Source organism: Scyliorhinus canicula, chromosome 13 (assembly GCF_902713615.1).
Source record: "Scyliorhinus canicula chromosome 13, sScyCan1.1, whole genome shotgun sequence".
Classification (NCBI taxonomy): domain Eukaryota; kingdom Metazoa; phylum Chordata; class Chondrichthyes; order Carcharhiniformes; family Scyliorhinidae; genus Scyliorhinus; species Scyliorhinus canicula.
This window is the reverse complement of record NC_052158.1, coordinates 33245375-33272904: the sequence shown is the minus strand read 5'-3', so window position 1 is coordinate 33272904 and position 27530 is coordinate 33245375. Positions and strand designations below refer to the sequence as shown.

At 49.5% G+C, this 27530-nt stretch overlaps 1 protein-coding gene across 1 annotated transcript in view; it reads right to left on the bottom strand.

Annotated features, from left to right (window-relative positions):
• LOC119976596 (netrin-G1-like) overlaps positions 1 to 17899 on the bottom strand; it is a 43791-nt gene extending 25892 nt beyond the window's left edge. Inside the window, exons 1-2 of the mRNA XM_038817203.1 lie at positions 17785 to 17899; positions 970 to 1857 (exon numbers count right to left, since the gene is read on the bottom strand). Of these exons, the coding sequence (XP_038673131.1) occupies positions 970 to 1209 (240 nt within the window). The 5' untranslated portion in view covers positions 1210 to 1857; positions 17785 to 17899. The remainder of the gene's footprint in view (positions 1 to 969; positions 1858 to 17784) is intronic.
• Positions 17900 to 27530: the final 9631 nt, after the last annotated feature.

The window sequence follows — 27530 nt, the reverse complement described above, 5'->3', positions numbered from 1 at the left end:
GCACCCGGAGGAAACCCACGCAGACACAGGGAGAATGTGCAGACTCCACAGACAGTGACCCAAGCCGGAAATCAAACCTGGGACCCTGGCGCTCTGAAGCAACAGTGCTACCCACTGTGCTACCATGCCACCCATAAACTGAATGTTATAGATATCAGTGACCAGAAACAAAACTGGGTAGCTTCCCCACTGGATATTGAATAGGATCTGAATCACAACATTGTTTCAGAGCAGAAGGAGGCCATTCAGCCCATCATGTCTGCACCAGCACTCTGAACGAGCAATTCACACAAGTGTCATTCCCCTGGCTTCAGCCCATAACCCAGCAGATCAGAAGCTCAATTCAGCATATGCTTACTGGATATATAAGAGAGAGTCCATATGCCCAATGGGGGCAGGGTCAATATACCACACTGAAGATATTCGACAGCGTCCAAATGCCCAATGGGGGCAGGGTCAATATACCACACTGGAGATATTCGTTGGAGACCAATACCCCTCTGGAGATATTAGACAGAGTCCATATACCCCACTAGAGATACTGGACAGTCGATATACCCCACTGGAGATACTGGCCAGTCGATATGCCCCATTGGAGATACTGGACAGAGTCCATATAGCCCAATGGATCAGAAACATATTTGGACATATTCCCCAGAGGAGATGCCACTCCAGATTGTCCGGTCGCTCCATATTAATTGAGCCTCTAATTCCACCAACCATTCCAGTGAATCTCCTCTGCAACCTCTCAAAGTGTAGTGTCCAGAATTGAACACAATACCTCAGCTAGGGTCTAACCAGTGATTTATCAATGTTTCCCATATCTTCCTTGTGTTCATACTCAATGCCCCTGTTAAATAATCCAGTGTGCGAGTCTGGAAAGAATTTACTTTGAAAAGGGCAGTTCAGTGAGTGTCCAATCGCAGTATGATACACAACAGATGATAGTTCAGAAAGGATTCTACTCACCAGTGTGCAGTACATCTCAGGGCTCTCTCCACACGTACTGTTGGGAGGTTCCAACTTGATCTTCAGGAATCTGGTGAGCAGGTTGGCCTCAGGCTGGCAGGCCATGTAATCCCAACTCATTCCCTGGTCCCAGTAAAGCCGAGTCTTACACAGGTCATAGTGACCCCAGGATGGGAAGTGCTGGGCGGCGAGAGACAGGGTCACACAGAGGGTCTGAATGGTCAGACTGGACAGACACATCACTCCAACTGGATACCAATGGGAGAGGGAGGGAATCTCAGTCTGTGTGGGGATGATTCAGGGGGTCTCCACTCTGACTGGACCCTCACACAGAGAGAAGGAAACTCAGTGCTGCAAAATGCTCGCGATGTTATGATGCCAGCTATTTTCCAAGTGTCTTTGCTAATATTCCAGGTGTTTGGATTTCAGCTGTTTTCTCAGAGTTGGTGCTGATATTCCGAGTGTTTGGAATTCAGTTGCTTTCCCAGTGTTGGTGTTGATATTCTGGGTTTCAGGATTCCAACTGTCTTCCCAGTGTCCGTGCTAATATTCTGGGTGTCACAATTCCAGCTGTTTTTCTCAGTGTTGATGCTGATATTCCAGCTGCTCGGATTTCATCTGTTTTCCCAGTGTTGGTGCTGATATCCTGGGTGTCAAAATTCCAGCTGTTTGTCTCAGTGTTGGTGCTGATACTCCAAGTGTTCGGATTACAGCTGTTTTCCCAGTGTTGGTGCTGATATTCCAGGAATCAGGATTCCAGTTGTTTTTCCTAGCTGAAAAGCAGATGTTCTGATTGGCTGAACAGTCAGTGTTGGGAGGCAATATGATGACTGCGGCCTGACCACATCTGTTTCCCATCGATCATCTCTTGCTTCTGGCGCCGATTCACTGTTTGGAAAGAAAATAAGTCATTAGATTTCAGATTTCCTGAGTCATTAGATTTCCTGACAGTCAACCTTTAACCCCCATCCTCAGTCTTTGCGTCATATCGGCTACAGATATACAAAATTAGCGACCGCTGCAAATCAATAAATTGCAGAAGGTAAGATTCCAAATGAGGCAAATGGCCAAAGATTTTGTTTATTTTGGGATGTGGGTTAAAGGAGAAATTTTGGCTCAGACAGTTGGGAGAATACCCGTTACACTGAGAAAGAGTAGCGGTATGTCCTTCTAGATCAACATGAGAGAGCAGAAGGCGCCTGGGTCGAAACTGAAAGATGATGATTCACAGTGTGGTGGTCCCTCAAATTTGTCCAACTAAAAGTGCAGCAACCAATCATCACTGACTCTCTGACAATGCAGCTTAACCTCAGTACTGACCCTCTGACAGTGCAGCACTCCCTCAGTACTGAATCTCTGACAGTGCAGCACTCCCTCAGTACTGACCTTCCGACAGTGCAGCACTCCCTCAGTACTGACCCTCTGACAGTGCAGCACTCCCTCAGTACTGACCCTCTGACAGTGCAGCACTCCCTCAGTTTTGACACTCTGACAGTGATGCGCACCATCAGTACTGAGCCTCTGACAGTGCAGTCCTCCCTCAGTACTGACCATCTGACAGTGCAGCACTCCCTCAGTACTGACCCTGACAGTGCAGCACTCCCTCAGTACTGACCCTGACAGTGCAGCACTCCCTCAGTACTGACCCTCTGACAGTGCAGCTCTCCCTAAGTACTGACCCTGACAGTGCAGCACTCCCTCAGTACTGACTCTCTGACAGTGCAGCACTCCCTCAGTACTGACCCTCTGACAGTGCAGCACTCCCCCAATACTGACCCTCTGACAGGGCAGCACTCCCTCATTAATGACCCTCTGACAGTGCAGCCCTCCCTCAGTACTGACCCTCTGACAATGCAGCACTCCAGTACTGACCCTCTGACAGTTTAAGTCATCCTCTCCCAATCTCGGACCATGATTCAATCAGCTCGTCGGAGATTTCAACCGGAATATCAAAGCAAAAATATTATTAACATTGCTCCATCCTGTCCCTTCAATCTTAGCAGCAGTCACAATGGGAAAGCAAAATTATTCTCAGTCTGATATTTCCTTTATATACTCTCATTAAACTGGAAATGTTAACCCAACCCATCTTCTAATTTAGAACCCGAGGTGTTACTCTGAGCTGTGACGACTAAATCGTTTCGTACCAGGGATATTTATAACTGACTCACGAGAATAAATACTACGGGGTTCGATAAGATGCTCCAATGTGAGCATAAATAGTCTCTGAATATCTCACTACCTCCCACATAATGCTGTTCCTCTTCAGCTCAAACGTCACAAACCACAGTCACATTCTGGGCCAAAAGTCACTGTTCAAAGCTTCAAGTCACACTCACCATCTCCAATAAAACTAACGACACACATTCACGATATCCTATGAAACTCTCAACACACACTCACCATCTAAAACCAAACCCTCAACACACACACTCACCATCTCCAACCAAACCCTCCACACACACTCACCATCTCCAATAAATGTAACGACACACATTCACAATATCCTATGAAACCCTGAACACACTCACCATCTCCAATCAAATCCCCCTCGACACACGCTCACCACCTCCAATCAAACCCCCCTTGACACACACTCACCATCTCCACTCATCCCTCGACACACACTCACCATCTCCAATTAAAACCCCCGACACACACTCACCATCACCAAACATATCCTCAACACACTCACCATCTCGCACGAAACACCCAACGCACATTCACCATCTCTAATCAAAACACATACTCACCATCTTGACTCAAACCACAACACAAACTCATCTCCTTGAATTAAAACCTAACACGCAGGGTAGCACAGTATTTCGATCCCGGCCCCGGGTCACTTTCTGTGTGGAGTTTGCACATTCTCCCCGTGTTTGCATGGGTCTCAATGATGTGCAGGTAATTAGATTAGCCATGCTAAGTTGCCCCATAATTGTGCAAAATAAAGAACTGGGTACTCTAAATTGTTTAAGAAACATATACTCACCAAATGTGGGAAAATTGTCCCACAGACTAGTTAAGAATCTGGCTACCGTTGTAATATTCACAAAATCATACCTACAGACCATTTCCCAGATACCACCATCAACATCCTTGGGAATGTACTATCTCACTGTGAGCACAGACCCAGCAGAGGTGGGGGCACATTGGTACAGTGTCGGAAAAGTTGTCCAGGAAGCCCTCAACATTGACTCTGGACTCCATGTAGTCAGATGGGACCAGGTCAAATATGGGCAAGGGAGCCTCCTGATGATTGCCAAATACCATGTTGATGAGTTAGTACTCCTCCATTTTGACCAGTCAGAGGAAGCGATGAGGCTGGCAAGGGCGCAGAATATACTTCATAATACCGTTACTAACCGAGTTGGCTGGGTCCTAAAGGACCTAACTGCTGGACTGGGTCTGCAGCATGTGGTGAGGGAAATACATACATGACCTTATCCTCACCAGCTGCCTGCCACAGATGCTTCTTTTCATGGCAGTATCGGTAGATCCACCACACAGTCCTTGTGGAGACAAAGTCCAGACTTCGCATTGAGGTTACTCTCCATTATGTTGTGTAGCACTGCCAACATGCTAAATGGGGTAGACTTTGATCATCTAGCAACTCAAGACTGGGCATCCATGAGGTGCTGTGCACCATTAGCAGCAACAGAATTGTAGGCAATCACAGTCTGCAACTTGATGGCTCGGCATATTTTCCAATTTACCATATCACCAAGCCAGGGGGTCAACACTGGTCAAATCACAAGTGCAGAATATCATGTCAGAAGCAGCACCAGGAGGACCAAAAAATGAAGTGTCAATCTGGTGAGGCTACAACACAAGACTACTTGCATGACAAACAGCAGCAAGTAATAGACGGCTAAGTAATTCTACAATCAGTGTATCATATCTGAGCTCTGCAGTCATGACATATCTAATCATAAATGGTGAGCAATTAACCGAGTGAGTCTTCACAAATATCCCCATCCTCAATGATGGAGGAGCCCAGCACATTAGTGAAAAAGATAGGACATGCATTCACAACAATCTTAGCCATAGGTCCTCTGGAGGTCCTCAGCATCACAAATGTCAGTCTTCAACAAATTTGATTCACTCCACATGCCAGCAAGAAATGGCTGAAGGCACTGGATACTGCAAAGGCTATGGGTTCTGATAATATTCCGGTAATAGTACTGAAGGCTTGCTTGCAAACTTGCTGCGCCCCAAGCCAAGCTATCAGTACAGCTACAATACTGGCATATACCCAGCAATGTGGAAAATTGCCCACGTATGACCTATACACAAAAAGCAAGAAAAATCCAACCCTGCCAATTACTGCACCATCTATTCTCGATTATCAGCAAAGTGATGGAAGGGGTCATTAACAGTGCTTTCAAGCGGCATTTACTCAACAATAACCTGCTCATGGACGCTCAGTTTGGTTCCGCCATGGTCGCTCAGTTCCTGACCTCATTACAGCCCTGATTAAAACGGACAAAAGAGCTGAACTCCAGAGGTGGGGTGAGAGTGACTGCCCTTCTCCTTAAGGTAGCATTTAACCGGGTATGGCATCAAAGAGGCCATGCAAAACAACAGTTAATGGGAATCAGAGGGAAAACCTGTTGGAGGATGGTTATTGTGGTTGAAGATCAATCACCTGTCCATGGACATCACTGCAGGAGTTTTTTAGGGTAGTCCCAATGCTCAACCGTCAACAGCTGCTTCATCCATGACCTTCCTTCCATAATAAGGTCAGAAGTGGGGGTATAATTGATGACTGCACAATGTTCAGCACCATTCGTGACTCCTCAGAAGCAGTCCACAGTTCTTTGAAAGTGACAACACAAGTGGACAAGGTAGTCAAGAAAGTATATGGAATGTTTGCCTTCATTGGACAGGGCATCGAGTTTAAAAACTGGCAAGTCATGCTAGAGTTGTATGGAACCTTGATAAGGCCGCACTTGGAATATTGCGCACAAATCTGGGGCGAAATTCTCCGACCCCACGCAGGGTCGGAGAATAGGCTGGAAGCGGCGTTATTTCCGCTCCCGCAGGTTTTTCAATTCTCCCGCCGGTCATAAACCGGCGTTGTGCAAATCCCGCCGGCAGCCTGTGAAAACAGCTGGCGCCGGCGGGATTTCATTTTTTAAAAAACTTACCTCAAATCTCCGGCCCGGATGGGCCGAAGTCCCGCCGCTGGGAGGCCTTCTCCCGCCGCCGAGGTTTAAACCACCTCTGAAACGGCGGGCTCAGCGGCGCGAGCGGGGTCCTGGGGGGGCGGGGGGCGATCGGACCCGGGGGGGTGTCCCCACGGAGGCCTGGCCCGCGATCGGGGCCCCCCGCTCACTCCGCGGGGCAGTGCCGTGGGGGCACTCTTTCTCCTTCCGCTCCGCCACGGCCTCCGCCATGGAGGACGCAGAGGAGAACCCCGCATCGCGCATGCGCCGGCAGTGACGTCAGCGCCAGCTGCCGCTGACGTCACTGCCGGCGCATGCGCCGACCGCCAAAAGCCTTTCGGCCAGCCCCGCTTCTGACGGCGCCGGGTGTTTGCGCCAGTCTTCTGGTGCAAACTGCTCCGGCGCGGGGCTGGCCCCCAAAGGTGGGGAGAATTCCCCACCTTTGGGGAGGCGCGACCCCTGAGTGGTTGGCGCCACTCCCCTACGCCGGCACCCTCCGTCACGCCGGGTAGGGGAGAATCCAGCCCCTGATCTCCACACTACCTGGAGGTGGAGGCTTGTGAGAGTGTGCAGAGGAGGTTTTTGCCTGCTCTTAAGTGTGTTCGCGGAGAGGCTGAATAGCCTCGGACTGTTTTCCTTAGAACAACGGAGGTTGAGGGGCGACCTGATAGAGACCTAGAAGATTATAAAAGACAATGATACAGTGGAGGGGCAGGCATTCTTTCTCAGTGTGAAGGGGTCAGTCACTAGGGGCATAGGTTTATGGTCTGTGGGGCAAAGTTCAGAGGAGATGTGCGAGGCACGTTTGTTGCACAGAGGGTGGTGTGTGCTATGAATGAGCTGCCAGGGGAGGTTGTGGAAGCAGATACATTAACGCTGTTCAAAAGGCATCTCAACAAATACATGGATGCAGTGTGTAGAGAGGGATACGGCACAAGGAAGTGCTGAGGATGGTATCGTGACCGGAACAGTCTTGGAGGGCCAAAGGGCCTGTTCCTGTGCTGTATATTTCTTTGTCCAAAGGCACCAAGACCTAGACAGCATCAAGGCTTGGGCTGACAAGTGGAAAATAACAATTGCATCACACAAGTGCCAGATATAGAAAGCATCCTATCTGCCTGCATCACAGCCTGGTATGGCAACTACTCGGCCCAGGGCCACAAGAAACTTCAGAGAGTCGTGAACACAGTCCAATCCATCACACAAACCTGCCTCCCATCCATTGACTCCATCTACACCTCCCGCTGCCTGGGGAAAGCGGGCAGCATAATCAAAGATCCCTCCCACCCGGTTTACTCACTCTTCCAACTTCTTCCATCGGGCAGGAGATACAGAAGTCTGAGAACACGCACAAACAGATTCAAAAACAGCTACTTCCCCACTGTTACCAGACTCCTAGACGGCCCTCTTATGGACTGACCTCATTAACACTACACCCCTGTATGGTTCATCCGATGCCGGTGCTTATGTAGTTATATTGTGTACCTTGTGTTGCCCTATTATACATATTCTTTTATTTCCTTTTGTTTTCATGTACTTAATGATCTGTTGAGCTGCTCGCAGAAAAATACTTTTCACTGTACCTCGGTTCACGTGACAATAAACCAATCCAATCCAATCCAATCCAATGATCATCTCGTACAAGCTATAATCAAACCATCGCCTCTTGACATACAACAATATTATTATTGCGGAATCCTCGACTGTCAACATCCTGGGGGTTACCATTGACCAGAAACTGAATTGGACTAGCCATATAACTACCGTGGCTACCAGAGCAGTTCAGAGGCTAGAAATCCTGTGGAGGGTAACTCCTGGCCCCCCAAAGCCTGTCCACCATTTACAAGCCACAAGTCAGGAGAGTAATGAAATATCTCTCCATTTGCCTGGGTGAGTGCAGCTACAACAACACTCAAGAAGCTCAACGCCATCCACAACAAAGCAGCCCATTTGATTGGCACCTCATCCACAAACATTCACTCCCTCCACCACTGAGGAACAGTGACAGCCATGAGTCCTGTCTGCGGGATGCACTGCAGGACCTCTCCAAGGCTTCTCTGGCAGTACCTTCCAAACCCATGACCGCCAACATCTGGAAGGACAACGTTAGCAGATACCAGGGAACAACAAGCACCTGGACTTTGCTCTCCAAGTCGGTCAACATCCTGCATTGGAACTTTTTTGCCACGCATTCACAGCCAAAATCCTGGACTTTCATCTGTAACAGCACTCTGGGTGTACCTACACCACAGATACTGCAGTGGTTCAAGAAGCCAGACCACCACTACCTGCTAAAGAACAAATCAGGATGGGCAATAAATGCTGGCCACATCCCATAAAAAATTACTTGAAAAAACGTTGCTGGAGGAGGTTCCAGAGAGAGAGGGAATGTAATTGAAGCTGGAGGAGGTTTGGGAGATAGGGAGATGTGTAAGGGCTAGAGGAGCCGACAGATACTGGGAAGGTCGTCGGGGCTTGAGAAGGTTACAGAGACGGAAAGGGACGTCGGGACTGGAGCAGGTTACAGTGATTGGGAGGCCAGATGGGGCTGGAGGAAGTTACAGAGCTGGGAGATGTGTATTGGCTGGAGAGGTAACAAACAGAAGGTGGTTTGTCAGGCTGAATGCTTTCATTGCTAGACTTTACTGAAATTTGATGAGGTTGTAATATAGTCTGCTGAGATTTTTGGGGATCCTTTTCATTTTCACCTTTCCTTTAAAAACTGCAGATCAATATAACCAATCCTGCCCTGAGTACAGGTGAATTGAGTTTTGAGTTTATTGACAGCTCTGAGCTGAAGGCAGTTTGTGGTTCAGGGATGTCGGCTCGCTGATGTCTTCTCTCTGGAAACGAGATGATTTCCACATTAAATTACATGTTGGGGAAAGTTAATGTGATGCCAGTCAGGAGCCTCAAAGACCCCACGGCAAAACAGACCAAGTTCAGAAACTGCTGTTCATCAAGAACTCATTTCCAGCAACATTGATTTAATTCTCACCCAATTCCATTGTTTGTCTGTTGAGAAATATTTCATTCTTCACCATTAAATAAAGAAAACTCCTTGCACGTCTGAAATCAATTTTAAAGTCAAATGATGTACGAGTGAGAGTGGGGAGATCCTCAATGAAAACCAATTGTCCCCTGGGAACGCTTCAGGGTGTGAGAATGTGTCGGATTAGCAGGAGGCGCTTTTCAGTGTTCCCGCCTTGCTGACCCACAATATGAGACTGAGCGAGTGAGGGGATCCTCAGTGAAAACCAATTGTCCCCAACGGTGGGGGTGGCCCAGGGTGTGAGATTGGGTAGGATCGTAGGAGGCACTGTGAAATCTTCCCACCTTGCTGTCCCACAATGTGAGACTGGGCAGAAACAGCAGGATGCGCTGTTTCATGTTTCCATCTCGCCGTCCCACGGTGTGAGGTTGAGTGAGACCAGTGGGACACAACATTCAGTGTTCCAGCTGCTTTGTCCCAGGGGAAATGTGAGTTGGTCAGGGTTGGAAGTTGGCTGATTCCAGGAAGCATTGTAACTCACCCTACACTGCACTATACACACCCCCATATACACATATCTCCATGAACTAATTGGCACAGGGTCAATAAGATTAAACAGGTAAATGCATGGCTCAAAGGTTGGTGTGGGAGAAATAAGTTTGAATTTATGGGCATTGGCTTTACTACTGGTGCCATGGAACAGTCTTCACCTGAATCAAGCTGGGACCAGACTCCTGGCCAATCACATAACGAGAGCTGTAGCTCAGGCTTTGAACTAAATAGTTATGGAGGGAGGCGGTTCAGTTGCATGGAAAATCAGAAAACCAAATATGGAGGGGAAGGTGAGTGCAGGTCTTTAAATGAGTTAAAGGGAACGAGGGCTCAGGAGAACATGTAATAGAGCAGAGATTATAGAAAGCGGCAGGAGTCTAACTTCAGCCACAGTAAAAAAGGGCCAACTTTGAGAAGGGGGTAGTCAACTCAGGACTGAGGGTGTTGTAACTAAATGCGCGCAGTATACAAAACAAGTTAAATTAGTTTGTTGCGCACATTAAAATTATAGATATGATGTTGTGGGCATCACAGAGACATAGCTGAAAGGGGATAGGGCTGGTATCTAAAATCTAATACTATGGGCGGAATTCTCCGCTCCTCACGCCGGGTGGGAGAATCGAGGGGAGGTCTGCTCTCGCACCTTCCGCGATTCTCCCACACCCCCCCCCAAAATGGCGTGTCGCGTTTTGCGACACGCCGCTCGGAGAATCGCGGGCCGCCGTGAAAAACGGCGACCCGCGATTCACCGACACGGATGGGCCGAGCAGCCTTCCGTTCGCGACGGTTTCACGATGGCGGCAACGACACCTAGTCGCTGCCGTCGTGAACACGGCGTGAGATGCCCGTTTGGGGCTTGTGGGGGGCCTAGAGGAGACTGAGCACCATGACCGTGCTCGGGAGGGGACAGGCCCGTGATCGGTGCCCACCGATCGTTGGGCCGGCGACTCAATGGGACGCACTCTTTCCCCTCCGCCGCCCCGCAAGATCAAGCAGCCACGTCTTGCGGGGCGGCGGAGGGGAAGACGGCAACCGCGCATGTGCGGGTTGGAGCTGGCCAACCTGCGCATGCGCGTCTGACGTCATTAAGCGCGTCGGCCATGTCATTCTTGGTGCGCCGGGCCTTGACGCCAGCGACAAGGCCCCGTGGCCGAGTTTCCCGGCATGGCCCTCCTAGCCCCCTGGCGGAGGGAGAATAGGGGGCCAGGAGAGGCCTCCGACGCCGTCGTGAACCTATCTGGGTTTCACGACGGCGTCGGGCCTTTGGGAGAATTCTGCCCTTTGTGTCTGAGCATTCTGAATTCACCCTCTGTGTACCCGAAAGGACAGGCAGATGGGCAAAAGGGGTGGTCGCATTGTTATAAGGAATGAACTTAAATTGATAGCGAGAAGTGATATAGGGTCGGAAGACATAGAATCTGTGTGGGTGGAGTTGAGGAATCGCAAAGGAAAAAAGACCCTGATGGTTGTTATGTACAGGCCCCCAAGCAGGAGTCAGGATGTGGAGCAGAAAATCGATCAGGAGATAGAAAAGGCACATAAGAAAGGTAATATTACAATAATCATAGGGGACATCAATATAATAAGAATAACCATCTTTATTGTCACAAGTAGGCTTAATTTACTGAAAAGCCCCCAGTCACCACCTTCTGGTACCTCTTCATGTACACAGAGGGAGTATTCAGAATGTCCAAATTACCGAACAACATGTCTTTCGGGACTTGTGGGAGGAAACCGGAGCACCCGGAGGAAACCCAAGAAGACAGGGGGAGAACGTGCAGACTCCGCACAGACAGTGACCCAAGCCTGGAATTGAACCTGTGACCCTGACGCTGTGAAGCGACAGTGCTAATCACTGTGCTGCCTGCAATATGCAGGTGGACTGGGTAAATCAGGTTGTTAGCGGATGCCCAGAAAAGGAATTTGTGGAATGTCTAGGAGATGGCTTTCTGGAGTAGCTTGTGGTAGCGCCCACTAGGGAACAAGCAATTCTGGATTTGGTGATGTGTCATGAGGCAGACTTGATGAGGGAACTTAAGCTGAAGGAACCCTTAGGGAGCAGTGACCACAATATGATGGAATTTACCCTGTAGCTTGAGAGGGAGAAGCTGGAATCAGATATAACGGCTCTGGAATTCCCACGCTAAACTTCTCGAACCCTCTCTCTTTCTTTAAGACTTGTTTGAAACCTTGCTTTTTGAACAAGCTTTTGGTTATTACGTGTCTGGCTGTCGCATTTTGATTGGTACTTGCTCTCATGAAGCGTTTGGGGCGTTTTACCGTGTTCAATGTTGGCATTCTATCGGAATGATGTAGAAACCCAACAGGAAAATATTGCAGATACTGGAAATCTGAAATAAAAATAAAAAATGCTGGGAAAACTCAGCAACTCTCACAGCATCTGTGGAGACTGAAACAGAGTTAACGTTTCAGGTTAATCATCCTTGTCAGAGGCAGACAGAAATGCAAGTTGTTGCAATGCGCTGAGAATGTTCATCCGATAGAATATACCTGACAGTCCTACACAATCCTCACATCTGCTGTATAATTCCCACCCTGCGATACAATTCCACATTTTCTATACAATTCCCATTCAAATCAATTCCCACATCTTCTACACAATATCAACATCGCCAGGGGCAGCACCGTGGTACAGTGGTTAGGACTGCTGCCTCACGGCTCCGAGGACCCAGGTTCGATCCCAACCGTGGGTCACTGCCCGTGTGGAGTTTGCACATTCTCCCCATGTCTGCGAGGGTCTCACCCCCACAACCCAAAAAGAAGTGAAGGGAAGTGGATTGGCCACGCTAAACTGCCCCTTAACTGGAAAAAAAATTATTGGGCACTCCAAATTTATATTTAAATAATTTAATACCCATATCTCCAATACAAATCCCCACATCTCCTATACAATTCCAACATTACCAGTACAATTCCCACATCTCTGATACAATCCCCACATACCCTATATAATTCCCACATTCCCTGTACAATACTTGTATTGCTCCAATGTCTGGAAGTCCAATGTCAATGTTATTCCTATTGAATGCAGCCAGAATCTCCCCCTGTCTTATCCAATACTGTCAGGAACATATCTAATCCCCAGGACAAGCAGCCGACACTACTGCAAACGGGAAGGTGATCCTGGGAGAGCGGAGACTCCCAGGAGTCCCTGGGAGGAGAATCCTAGTCCTGGGCGATGGACAACTACAAAAATGTGCTGGAGAAATGGGAGACTGAGAGATTGTTCAACAGTTAAATGAGAGGCGAAGGGGGAGAAAGGAGGGGATAGGGCAGGGAATGAGAGGGAGAGACGGGAGGGGGAGAGAGAGGGGAGAATGAGTGTAAGAGTGGAGTCAGCAGGGGGAAGGGGAAAAAGGAGAGGGGGGGGAGGTGAGAGGATTACAGAGAGCAGCAGGAAGAGCATGAGATTGGGTAATGGGAGGGCGAAAGATGATGGAGGAGTGGAGGAAGCGAGGAGTGTGGCAGAAAGAATGAGAACATCGGTTGGGGGTCAATAGCGAAATAAGGCAGGGGAGGGACGGTTCGAGAGGTAGAAATGTAAAAGCGAGACAGCTGAATAAAGAGATAGAGAGGTGGGGAGGGAGAGGTGGGGAGGGAGAGGTAGGGTGGGGAGGGAGGGAGAGGTGGGGAGGGAGGGGTGGGGAGGGAGAGGTGCTGAGGGGAGGGAGAAATGGGGAGGGAGAGTTGGGGAGGGAGAGGTAGGGAGGGAGGGAGAGGTGGGGAGGGAGGGGTGGGGATGGGAGGGAGTGAGAGGTGGGGAGAGGTGGGGAGGGAGTTGGGATGGGGAGGGAGAGGTGAGGAGGGAGAGGCGGGGAGGGTGGGGTGGGGAGAGATGGGGGAGAGATGGGATGGGGATGGAGAGGTGGGGAGGGAGAGGTGGGGAGAGAGAAGTGGGGAGAGAGAGGTGGGGAGAGAGAGGTGGGGAGAGAGAGGTGTGGAGGGATGGGGATAGAGAGATAAAGATCAATGGATGGGGATAGATGGAGAGAATGGGATATATGGAGAGATAAAGATCAATGGATGGAGAGATGGGGATAGAGGGAGAAATGGGGTTGGATGAGGGGATTAATGGTGATGGGGATAGAGAGATGGGGTTATGGAGAGATGAACATCAATATAAATGGAGATAGGGAGACAGATAGAGAGGTGGGAATAGACAGATGGGGACAAAGTGATGAAGAGAGAGACAGGGAGAGAGAGGTGCAAAGAGAGAGATGGTGATTTGGAGATGGGGACAGAAAGATGGAGATAGATGGGAACTGAGAAATGAAGTGCTGATTCCAGAGCCGGAATAATTAAAAAATAAAAAGTGAATCGAGGAACAGCCCCACCTGAGGATTCTTCATGGTCCTAAAACCCTCCGAGTTACTTTTCAACCTCTATTGAACTGCCCAAATTAAATTGTCTAATATTCAGCATGCTTTTGAGCTGTGTAAAGTGCTTTTTTGTTATTTATGAACAGAAAAGTGGGCAGCACGGTGGTGCAGTGGGTTAGCCCTGATGCCTCATGGTGCAGAGGTCCCAGGTTTGATCCCGGCTCTGGGTCACTGTCCATGTGGAGTTTGCACGTTCTGCCCGTGCTTGTGTGTGTTTCACCCCCACAACCCAAAGATGTGCAGGCCAGGTGGATTGGCCAGGCTAAATTGTCCCTTAATTGGAAACAAAAATAAATTGGGTTCTCTAAATTTTAAAAAATATATAAAAATTTATGAACAGAAAATACAAAATATGAAGTGTCCGATAATATCAGGGAGGAGATGGCAGTCGAGGAACCAGATGAGATGTCATTACTACCTCAGTGATCTGTTCCTGTTGCTGTTCCTCACCTTCTCGAGAGAGCAGGAAATTGGGGGCAGAGCAATTGGGACTGACTGGATAACTCTTGAACATCGAACATACATAGGACATAAAGTGCAGAAGGAGGCCATTCGGCCCATTGAGTCTGCACCGACCCTCTTAGGCTCTCACTTCCACTCTATCCCTGTAACCCAATAACCCCACCTAACCTTTTGCACACTAGGGGCAATTTAGCATGGCCAATCCACCTAACCTGCACATCTTTGGACTGTGGGAAGAAACCAGAGCACCCAGAGGAAACTCACGGAGACATGGGGAGAACGTGCAGACTCCTCACAGACAGTGACCCAGTGGGGAATCGAACCTTGAAGAGCCAGCACAGGCACACATGGCCTCCTTCTCCAGTTAATTGCGCCATCCCATAATATTCCTATCTCGGTTCCTTTGACTTTCCGAGGAATTGACCAGAACTCCTAATCTGCGATCATCCACCGATTTTCCCGGTGAAAATTCCCCAGGCACCTATGGGCTGAGTGTCCCAAGACTCACTAAATAAACAGATGATCTGCTCATTATCTCACATTGATTTTTGTGGAATCTTGCTGTGCATAACCAGGCTGCTGAGTTTCCACCATTACCGCAGTGACTGCTCCCCAGAATACTGATTAATTGGCTGAAAAGTGCATTGGGCCGCCCTGAACTGTTGATAGGACTTGTTTGAATCCAAATACTTGTTTAAATACAAATACCTTGTTCAACAATCAATGAGGAAATGTATGAGTAGATTGAACCTTGACCAGTGGGACTGGACTGCTGTTTGTGTGCATGTGTATGTGTGTGAATATATATGAGTGTGAGTATATATGAGTGTGAGTATGTATGGATGTGTGTGAATGTGTGTATGTGTGTATCAGAGTGAGTGTGTGTGTATGTGTGAGTGATTGCATATTTGCATGGGAGAGTGTGTGTATGTTTGTGTGAATGTGTGCATGTGCGCGCAAGCGAGTCTGCATATGTGTGTGTGCAATGTGTATGTGCAGGAGTATGCGTTTGTGTGTGAGTATGAGTATTTGTGCCAGTGAGTGTATCTATGTACATGTGTGTGTGTGCATATATTTATATGTACACACATATAATGTGTGTGAGTGAGATTTTGTGTTTGAGTGAGAATGAGCGAGTGTGTGAGTGAGCATGAGTGAGTGATAATGTGCATGTGAGAATGTGATTGTGTCTGTGGGTGTTGGATTTGTGAGTGAATACGTGGAATTTGAGTGTATGTTATTGAGTGTATGTGTACCATTTGTATGTGTGTAGTGAGTGTGTGTAGGAGTATGAGTGTATGTAGCAAGTGTGAGTCTGTGTGGGATTGTGAGTGTGTAGTGAGTGTGTGGGATTGGGAGAGTGAGTATTGAGTGAGAGTATGCGTTGGACTCTATGTGTAGTGAGAGTGAGTATGGATGGGAATGCGCATGTAGTGAGTGTATGTGTGGGATTGTGTCTGACGGGTGAGTGTGAGTGGGATTGGGTGTGTAGTCAGTGTGAGATTGTGTGTTTGTAGTGTGTGTGACTGTGTATGGTGAGTGTGTGTATGTGTGGGACTGGGAGTGCATGTAGTGAGTGCAAGTGTGTGTCGGATTGTGAGTGTGTGTAGTGAGTGTGTGTATGTGTGGGATTGTGTCTGTGTAGTGAGAGTGAGTACGTGTGGGATTGTGAGTGTGTGTGTAGTGAGTGTGTGTGGGATTGTGAGTGTGTGCAGTGAGTGTGTGTAGTGAGTGTGTGCATGTGTGGGATTGTGTTTGTGTGGTGAGTGTATGTGTGGGATTGTGACTGTGTGTAGTGAGTGTAAGAATGTGTGGGATTGTGAGTGTGTGTAGTGAGTGTATGGGATTGCGAGGGTGTGTAGGGAGTGTGTGTTTGTGTGGGACTGTGAGTGTGTATGGGATTTTGTGTAGTGAGTGTGTGTGTGGGATTGTGAATGTGTGTCGTGAGTGTGACTATGTGTGGGATTATGAGTGTGTGAATTGAGTGGGCATGAGTGTAGTGAGTGTGCATGTAGTGAGTGTGCATAGGGAGTGAGAGTATGTGTGGGATTGTGTGTGTAGGGAGAGTGATTTGTATGATTGTGAATATGTATAGTGAGTGTGACTATGTGTGGGACTATGACTGTGTGTAGTGAGTGTCGGTATGGAGTGATTGTATGTGATGAGCGAGAGTCTGTTTAATGAATGTGAATAGTGAGTGTGTACAGTGAATGAGAGTGCATATTAAGTGTGAGTATGTGTGGGATTGTGTGTAGTGAGTGCGAATTGTGAGTGGGATTGTGAGTGTGTGTAGTGAGTGTTAGTGAGTGTGTGTGTTTAGTGAGTGTGGTCAGTGATTGTGTGCAGCGAGTGAGTGTCGGGAGTGTGTGCAGCGAGTGTGAGTGTGTGCAGCGAGTGTGAGTGTGCGCAGTGACTGAGTGTGTGTGAGTGTGTGGTGAGTGTGTGTAGTGAATGAGGGTGTGAAGTGAGTGAGTGTGGTGAGTGAGTGTGTGTAGTGAGTGTAGTATATGTATAGTGAGTATGAATGTGTATACAGTAATAAGTACGTGTGTGTATAGCGACTGTATAGTGAGTAGTGTGTGAGTGTGTGTAGTGAGTGTGATTAGTGAGTGTCTGACTAGCTGTTACCAGCACCGACCCTGTGTTAAACTGCTCCACCCCAGCTCCTGTCTCCTAACAAACCGCAATCGTTCACTTCCAGCTCCAGAATCATTCTCCATCATTAATGTCCCTGAGGATTCAATCCCGACCGAAAAGCGGAATAAACTTGGATTCGAGAGGAATATATGATGGAAAACGGTGAAAAGGGAATTATCTCCCAATCTCTGCTCCACGCTCCACAACCAAGAAATTACAGATAATATGAAAGCGTCAGTTTTATAAACCCTCAGAATAACAGCAGCAATATCTGAGGATTTATTTGGGATTTAGAAAGAGTTCAGTAAACTGAACCTGAGATTCGATTTAAACAATCTCCGAGGACAAAGAAATCGATCAAAAAAAGTTTTGAAACTGCCCACTCCAGAATTAAACACGGATTTGTGCGCTCCTGTCATTTTAATCTGAAGCGCTTTGGGATGCTTTACCAGTGAAAAGGCGCTATATAAATGCAACTCATTGTTGTTTTCGATGTGAGATGCCCACTGTCCATATAATGGACCAAATTGATGATATTCGGTCGCAATAGTCTATATATCCCCTTCCCAGAGCCCTCCCAATCTCCCTCCCATCTCTCACTCACCGGCTATTCCCGATAGGAAATTCCTGCCCAGATTCTTTCAGCCTCTCACTCCGCAGCGAAGCAGCTCCACTTTCAGACTCCCAGCCGGAGTGGGTTTGACTTCCTGAGAGTCGTGTCTTCTCCGGAGATGGGGCGGGGAGAGCGGGGAGGGGAGGGGGTGAGGGGGAGAGGGGAGGGAGTGGTGTGGGTGGAGGGGGGTAGGGCCTCCTCTCTCCAGACCTTCCACAATTCCCAGACCCACAGCAACAGCACCAGCAGCGAGTGCACCAACCCAGGGAAAAGTCAGCACTGGGCAGACTGGGGGTGTGGACAACCTTTCATCCAGTGTTAATGCTGACTCGGGGAAGCTTTGCTCTCTCTCTCTCACACACACACACACAAACTGTCTGCTAGGGCAGGAGCCTGGGATCCAGACAATGTCTGGGACACTGAAGCCTGGAATAAATTAAAGCCCCTCAGCACGGACACGCTGACCTCAGTGTCATTGCAAATCCCCATCTTCAGTCTGGGTCCCCTCAGTGTTACAGGGGAATGAGGGGCAGGGTCCTGTGTTTGGGGGCGAGGTTTTCCCACCCACATATTCATGTGTATGTGTCTCCCCGTCCAGCCTCATTCCAATCTCTAGCTACATGAGACCTCAACAAATTGAGATTTCTAAACCTGTTTCGGAACAGAATCGGTTTCAGCTGTGATTCTCCCCAAGGTCGGATATCCAGGCAAGAGCCTGGCAGATGAACAATGTTCAGTTTGGGGCGGGGAGCAGAGCCTGGTGAATCTCAGGAACAACAAGGGGCCACATGTGGGGTGGAGAGGAAAGGGAACTCAGATCAACAGAAACAAGGACCAAGAAACCGCGCTGAGAGCCTGGAGTCAGAGGAATGCCGCGGGATGTGGGAACAATGGGGTCTGGAATCACACCCTGTGGTGCTCATGCCAATCCCTGAACAGCCGGCTCGGCTAAACCTCCCTGGATTGAGTGTCCGCACACAGGACAGTGAGCAATGAACAGAGCTCGATGGCGATAGATCCCACACAAGAGGGGGAGGAATTCTGAAATCTGCCCTCATGTATTACCTGCCTCCAGGGAACAATGTCGCTTCACTCTGGGCGAAAAGTCAGTGCGAAGTCAACCCAGCTCTTGCTCACAGTCACTATATAGAGAAAAACAAGCATTTGCATTTCTCAAGCGCCTGGCAGCAGCTCAGCGCCTTCCGACGGACTTTCCAGCCAATGCAGTACACGTGCTGTAAAGTTTGCAGTCTGATCATTTAACCCCTTTCCTCCAGTGAATTGGCGCCCATTCCTGTCCCCAGTTATTTGACAGGTTCCAGGTCAGTTTTCCTCATCTTTACCATTCACTCTGATCCCATTCCCCAGGCGCTCCCGGGGCTCACACATTTTATTGGTGAATTAATCTTCCAGAATTTATCAACTCACATCATCATTCAGTCAACGATATTAATGTGAAACGTGACATGCTAACCTTTAACGAATTGCTCAGGGGGGCACTGGGTTGAGTGATGAATATTTAAAATTGACTCTTTGAATATTTCTTCTGAAGGATAACAATCAGGTAATCTGTTCCAGTCATCTCAATTGAGAGAGAAATATTGGCCCCAGGACATGGTGGCGCGGCGGCGGTGACGGGGGCGCGGGGGGAGGGGGCAGAGGGGCAGAGATGTTTGTTCTAATGCTGCCCATGCATTATTTAACACACACCGAAAAACATCGAGAGTCAAATGATTCATTTCCGACCGACAGTGTAGCACTCCTTCATTACTCACCCCCGCCCCCCCCCCACCCCCCACACCCCACCCTCAGTAATGACAGTGGACAGTGAAGCACTCCCTCAGTATTGACCCTCTGACAGTGCAGCATTCCCTCAGTACTGACCATCAGACAGTGCAGCATTCCCTCAGTACTGACCATCAGACAGTGCAGCATTCTGTCAGTACTGACGCTCTGACAGTGTAGCACTCCCTCAGTCCTGACCCTCTGACAGTGTAGTACTCCCTCAGTAATGCCGCTCTGACAGTGCAGCACTCCCTCACTCCTGACCCTGTGACAGTGCAGCGCTACCTCAGTACTGACCCTCTGACAGCGCATCACTCCCTCAGTGCTAATCCTCTGATAGTGCAGCACTCCATCAGTACTGACCCTGTGACAGTGCAGCATTCCCTGAGTACTGGCTCTCTGACAGTGCAGCACTGCCTCAGTAATGACCCTGTGACAGTGCAGCACTCCCTCAGTACTGGCCTTCTGACAGTGCAGCCCTCCTCCAGTACTCACCCACTGACATGCAGCACTCCCTCTGTACTGACCCTGTGACAGTGCAGCACTCCCTCAGTACTGACCCTCTGACAGTGCAGCACTCCCTCAGTACTGACCCTGTGACACTGCAGCACTCCCTTAGTACTGGCTCTCTGACAGTGCAGCACTGCCTCAGTAATGACTCAGTGACAGTGTAGCATTCCCTCAGTACTGACACTGACAGTGCAGCACTCCCTCTGTCCTGACACTGTGACAGTGCAGCGCTTAACCAGTACTGACTCTCTGATAGTACAGCGCTACCTCAGTACTGACCCTCTGACAGTGCAGCACTCCCGCGATACTGACCCTCTGACAGTGCAGCACTCCCTCAATGCTGACCCTCCGACAGTGCAGCACTCCCTCAGTACTAATCCTCTGACAGTGCAGCATTCCCTCAGTACTGACCCTCTGACAGTGCAGCACATCCTTAGTACTGGCCCTGTGACAGTGCAACACTTCATCAGTACTGACCCTCTGACAGTGCAGCACTCCCTCAGTACAGACCCTCTGACAGTGCTGCACGGCCTCAGTAATGACCCTGTGACAGTGCAGCACACCCTCAGCACTGAACCACTGACAGTGCAGCACTCCCTCAGTCCTGACCCTGTGACAGTGCAGCGCTTCCTCAGTACTGACCCTCTGACAGCGCAGCACTTCCTTAGTATTGGCCCTGTGATAGTGCAGCTCTCCATCAGTACTGACCACTGGCAGTGCAGCCCTCCTCCAATACTCACCCACTGACATGCAGCACTCACTCTGTACTGACCCTGTGACAGTGCAGCACTGCCTCAGTACTGACCCTGTGACACTGCAGCACTCCCTTAGTACTGGCTCTCTGACAGTGCAGCACTGCCTCAGTGCTGACCCTCTGACAGTGCAGCACTCCCTCAGTACTGACCCTCTGACAGTGCAGCACTGCCTCAGTACTGACCCTGTGAGAGTGCAGCACTCCCTCAGCACTCACCCTCTGATGGTACAGCACTCCCGCAGTACCGACGCTGTGACAGTGTAGTGCTACCTCAGTACTGACCATCCGACAGTGCAGCACTCCCTCAGTACTAATCCTCTGACAGTGTAGCATTCCCTCAGTGCTGACCCTCTGACAGTGCTGCACTTCCTTGGTACTGGCCCTGTGACAGTGCAGCCCTCCATCAGTACTGAACACTGGCAGTGCAGCCCTCCTCCAGTACTCACCAACTGACATGCAGCACTCCCTCTGTACTGACCCTGTGACAGTGCAGCACTCCCTCAGTACTGACTCTCTGACAGTGCAGCACTGCCTCAGTACTGACCCTCTGACAGTGCAGCACTGCCTCAGTACTGACTCTCTGACAGTGCAGCACTGCCTCAGTACTGACACTGTGAAACGGCAGCACTCCCTTAGTACTGGCTCTCTGACAGTGCAGCACTGCCTCAGTAATGACCTTGTGACAGTGCAGCACTCCCTTAGTACTGGCTCTCTGATAGTGCAGCACTCCCTCAGTTTTGACCCTGTGACAGTGCAGCGCTTCCTCAGTATTGACCCTCTGATAGTGCAGCATTCCCTCAGTTCTAACCCTCTGAAAATGCAGCACCCGCAGTACTGACCCTCTGACAGTGCAACACTCCCTCAGTACTGACACTTGACAGTGCAGCACTCCCTCAGTACTGACCCTCTGACAGTACAGGACTCCCTCAGTTCTGACCCTCTGACAGTGCAGCTCTTCCTCAATACTGACCCTCTGACAGTTCAACACTCCCTCAGTACTGACACTTGACAGGGCAGCACTCCATCAGTACTGACCCTCTGACAGTACCGCACACCCTCAGTACTGACCCTCTAACAGTACAGGACTCCCTCAGTTCTGACCCTCTCACAGTGCAGCTCTTCCTCAATACTGACCCTCTGACAGTTCAACACTCCCTCAGTACTGACCCTCTGACAGTGCAGCACTGCCTCAGTACTGACCCTGTGACACTGCAGCACTCCCTTAGTACTGGCTCTCTGACAGTGCAGATCTTCCTCAGTACTGATGCTCTGACAGTTCAGCACTCCCTTAGTACTGACCCTGTGACAGTGCAGCGCTACCTCAGTACTGACCCTCTGACAGTGCAGCACTCCCTCAGTGCTAATCCTCTGATAGTGCAGCACTCCATCATTACTGACCCTGTGACAGTGCAGCATTCCCTGTGTACTGGCTCTCTGACAGTGCAGCACTGCCTCAGTAATGACCCTGTGACAGTGCAGCACTCCCTCAGCACTGAACCTCTGACAGTGCAGCACTCCCTCAGTCCTGACCCTGTGACAGTGCAGCGCTTCCTCAGTATTGACCCTCTGACAGTGCAGCACTGCCTCAGTACTGACCCTGTGACACTGCAGCACTCTCTTAGTACCGGCTCTCTGACAGTGCAGCACTGCTTCAGTAATGACTTTGTGACAGTGTAGCATCCCCTTAGTACTGACACTGACAGTGCAGCACTCCCTCAGTCCTGACCCTGTGACAGTGCAGCACTCCCTCAGTACTCACCCTGTGAGAGTGCAGTACTACCTCAGTACTGACCCTCCGACAGTGCAGCACCCCCTCAGTACTAATCCTCTGACAGTGCAGCATTCCCTCAGTACTGACCCTATGACAGTGCAGCACTTCCTTAGTATTGGCCCTGTGGCAGTGCAGCACTCCCTCAGCACTGAGCCTCTGACAGTGCAGCACTCCTTCAGTCCTGACCCTGTGACAGTACAGCACTTCCTCAGTACTGATCCTCTGATAGTGCAGGACTCCCGCAGTACTGACCCTGTGACATTGCAGCGCTACCTCAGTACTGACCCTCTGACAGTGCAGCACTGCCTCAGTACTGACCCTGTGACACTGCAGCACTACCGGCTCTCTGACAGTGCAGCACTGCCTCAGTAATGACTCTGTGACAGTGTAGCATTCCCTTAGTACTGACACTGACAGTGCAGCACTCCCTCAGTCCTGACCCTCTGATAGTACAGCACTCCCGCAGTATTGACCCTGTGACAGTGCAGTGCTACCTCAGTACTGACCCTCCAACAGTGCAGCACCCCCTCAGTACTAATCCTCTGACTGCAGCATTCCCTCAGTACTGACCCTCTGACAGTGCAGCACTTCCTTAGTACTGGCCCTGTGACAGTGCAGCCCTCCATCAGTACTGACCACTGGCAGTGCAGCCGTCCTCCAGTACTCACCCACTGACATGCAGCACTCCCTCTGTACTGACCCTGTGACAGTGCAGCACTCCCTCAGTGCTGACTCTCTGACAGTGCAGCACTGCCTCAGTACTGACCCTGTGACACTGCAGAACTCCCTTAGTACTGGCTCTCTGACAGTGCAGCACTGCCTCAGTAATGACCTTGTGACAGTGCAGCACTCCCTTAGTACTGGCTCTCTGATAGTGCAGCACTCCCTCAGTTTTGACCCTCTGACAGTTCAGCCCTCCCTCAGTACTGACCATTTGAAAGTGCAGCACTCCCTCAGTACTGACCCTCTAACAGTGCAGCACTCCCTCAGTACTGGTTCTCTGACTGTGCAGCACTGCCTCTGTAATGACCCTCTAACAGTGCAGCATTCCCTCAGTACTGACGCTCTGACAGTGCAGCACTCCCTCAGTACTGACCCTCTGACAGTGCAGAACTCCCTCAGTCCTGACCCTGTAACAGTGCAGCGCTTACTCAGTACTAACCCTCTGACAATACAGCACCCGCAGTACTGACCCTCTGACAGTGCAACACTCCCTCAGTACTGACACTTGACAGTGCAGCACTCCCTCAGTACTGACCCTCTGACAGTGCAGCGCTCCCTCAGTTCTGACCCTCTGACAGTGCAGCTCTTCCTCAGTACTGACCCTCTGACAGTTCAACACTCCCTCAGTACAGTACTGACACTTGACAGCACAGCACTCCATCAGTACTGACCCTCTGACAGTACCGCACTCCCTCAGTACTGACCCTCTGACAGTGGAGCCCTCCCTTCGTACTGACCCTCTGACAGTACAGGACTCCCTCAGTTCTGAACCTCTGACAGTGCAGCTCTTCCTCAGTACTGACCCTCTGACAGTTCAACACTCCCTCAGTACGGACACTTGACAGTGCAGCACTCCCTCAGTCCTGACCCTGTGACAGTGCAGCACTTCCTCAGTACTGACCCTCTGATAGTACAGCACTACCTCAGTACTGACCCTCTGACAGTACAGGACTCCCTCAGTTCTGACCCTCTGACAGTTCAGCCCTCCCTCAGTACTGACCCTCTGACAGTGCAGCACTCCCTCAGTACTCACCCTATGACAGTACAGCACTCCCTCAGTACTGACCCTCCGACAGTGCAGCACTGCCTCACTACTGACCCAGTGACAGTGCAGCGTTCCTTCAGTATTGACCCTCTGACACTGCAGCGCTCCCTCAGTACTGACCCTCACAGTGCAGCACTCCCTCAGTACTGACCATGTGACGGTGCAGCACTCCCTCAGTTCTGTTCTCTCTGAATGTACAGAGTCTGCTAACAGCAGTTCACTGGTGAAAGCTCTGGTTCTTTGAAGCTGTAAATCAAATTGAATTGAATTTGATTTATTGTCATGTGTACTGAGGTACAGTGAAAATTGTTGTTCTGTGTATTTCCCAGACAGATAGTTCCATACATGAAAAAACATAGGACATACATAAATACACAATGTAAATACATAGGCACAGGTATCAGTTGCGCAGACAGAGTGGAGTACTACTCAGTGGAGATAATGTGTGAAGTGATCAGTTCAGTCCATAAGAGGGTCATTCAGGAGCCTGGCATGGGCAGCACGGTGGTGCCCTGGTTTACGCTGCTGCCTCACAGCTCCAGAGATCTGGATTCAATTCTGGACTTGGGCTACTGGCTGCGTGGAGTTTGCGCCTTCTCCCCGTGTCTGCGTGGGTTTTCTCCGGGTGGTCCAGATTCCTCCCGCAGTTCAAAGATGTGCAGGTTATGTGAATTGGCCATGGTAAAATTGCCCAAAAGGTGAGGTGGGTTTACTGGATAGCGTGGAGTCATGGGCTTAAGTAGGGTGCTCTTTCTGAGGGCTGGTGCAGGCTCAATGGGCAGAATTGCCTCCTTCTGCACTGTAAATTCTATGATTCTAACAGCGGGGAAAGAAGCTGTGCTTGAAACTGTCAGTGCGTGTTGGGCCAGGGTCAGGTTGTTGGAGGAGTCATGCTGAGTTGTGTTTGGTCATGTGGGCCAGCCCACGGACATTGGAGATTCTTCAGACCTGCAAGGGAACATAAAAGGGAAAGATTAGAGGTAGTGTTAGAAATAAATTTTAAAAGATTAGTACAGTGCTAAGAAATGTAAGAAGGGAATTGGTGTGAAGAGCTCGCAGAGAGTCTCCATGTTCTGGCACCATCTTGTTGCGTTTGGTGTATTTGGGCTCAATCTTGGTGTCCTGGTGTCTTTGGGCTGAATGTTAAACATGGACACTGTGTCAATGAGCTGAATGTGGTGTAGACTCTCCCTGAGAGATTCTCTGTATTGGATAGAGTCACATTTCTATCACTCTCTCTGGTGTCTCTGAAATGACCTCCTGCTCTCATGCATGGCCAGCACGGCAGCATAGTGGTTAGCACAGTTGCTTCACAGCTCCAGGGTCACCGTCTGTGCTGAATCTGCACGTTCTCCCCATGTCTGCGTGGGTTTCCTCCGGGTGCTCCGGTTTCCTCACGGTAGCATGGTGGTTAGCATCAATGCTTCACAGCTCCAGGGTCCCAGGTTCGATTCCCGGCTGGGTCACTGTCTGTGTGGAGTCTGCACGTCCTCCCCGTGTGTGCGTGGGTTTCCTCCGGGTGCTCCGGTTTCCTCCCACAGTCCAAAGATGTGCGGGTTAGGTGGGTTGGCCATGCTAAATTGCCCGTAATGTAAGGTTAATGGGGGGATTGTTGGGTTACGGGTATACGGGTTACGTGGGTTTAAGTAGGGTGATCATTGCTCGGCACAACATCGAGGGCCGAAGGGCCTGTTCTGTGCTGTACTGTTCTATGTTCTATGTTCTATGTGCGGGTAAGGTGGGTTGGCCATGCTAAATCACACTTAGTGTCCAAAAGGTTAAGTGGGGGTTACGGAGATAGGGTAGATACGTGGACTTGAGTAGGGTGCTCTTTATAAGGGCCGGTGCAGACTCGATGGGCCAAATGGACTCCTTCTGCACTGTAAATTCTATGTTCTATGATCTGTGCTCTCAATGTTCAATTAACGACGGTCACACTGAGACGTCAAGAGAGGGAGCTGGGCTATCACCTATTGCACTCCTTCGACGCCCCCAGACTGGTCAGCCTTATGTGTCTCCTTCCCCACCACAGTGACACTTCCCATTACGGTAGGATTCTGTCCTCAGGATGAGACAGTAAATCAAAGCCTTGGCTGTTTCCAAGGTGAGACACCAACAGCGACTCATTCCTACACCGTACACAACATCATTTGTTCTGCACCGTCTGTTCAAGTGAACATTGAGGTTTGAGTTTTAAATATTTATACCTTGCAGACTAATTAAAGATTCTCACACACCGCATTAATTCACCAAACATTGGAATGAAGAGGCAGTTTATACGGTGACATTAGCATCAGGTTTACATATTCCACATCCATTGATAATCAGAATCAATTATTTAACATCAACATTCGCAAGGTGATTCATTTCTCATGTTTGGAGCTACTAGAATTTTAAAACATTGATTCTGGGGACTATAGGTGTCGCAGGAAAGGCCGATATTTACTGTCTGTCCCTCATCACTGGGAGATTGTTCACTCTTTCAGTCTGGGTTAACTTAACCCTTCATTGCCCTCAGGGTGGATCTGCACCAAGCTCCTCAGCCAATGAAGTACTTTTGAAGTTTGGACACTATTGTCATGTCAGAAACCTGGCAGCCAATGTGTGCATAGCAAGATCCTACTGGAAGCAATGAGATAAATGAACACATGTCCTATGCTGATGTGAGAGACACTTTAGGACCAGAGAGCAAAGAATGGAGGTCCACAGTTACATACATAGAGACAGGAATATTGAAGTTGAAGAGCACCATGTAGGACAGGAAGTCAGTGAACATCTTCAAAAGCTTGTTGGCATTTGCATTGGCACTGTTCCTGCCTCTCAGTCAGGTGCCCTTGGTTCAGGTCCCACTTCCAGAATTGATAGTTATTCTCATAACTCCCCATGAGGATCCGAGGTAAACCATCATGGGATCTAGGTGTCTTTGCTCATTAATCGCAGAAAGTTGGTTTGCAGGTATAGCATGTAATAAAAAACGGCAAATGGAATTTTAGAGTTTTTTGCAAAAGGACTGGAGTATAAAAGTAGAGAGGTATTGTTGCAATTGTAAAGTGTGTTGGTGAGACCACATCTGGAGTATTGTGTCCAGTTTTGGTCTCCATATTTGAGGAAGGGTGTGGTCGCATTGGAAGAGGTTCAGAGGAGGTTCA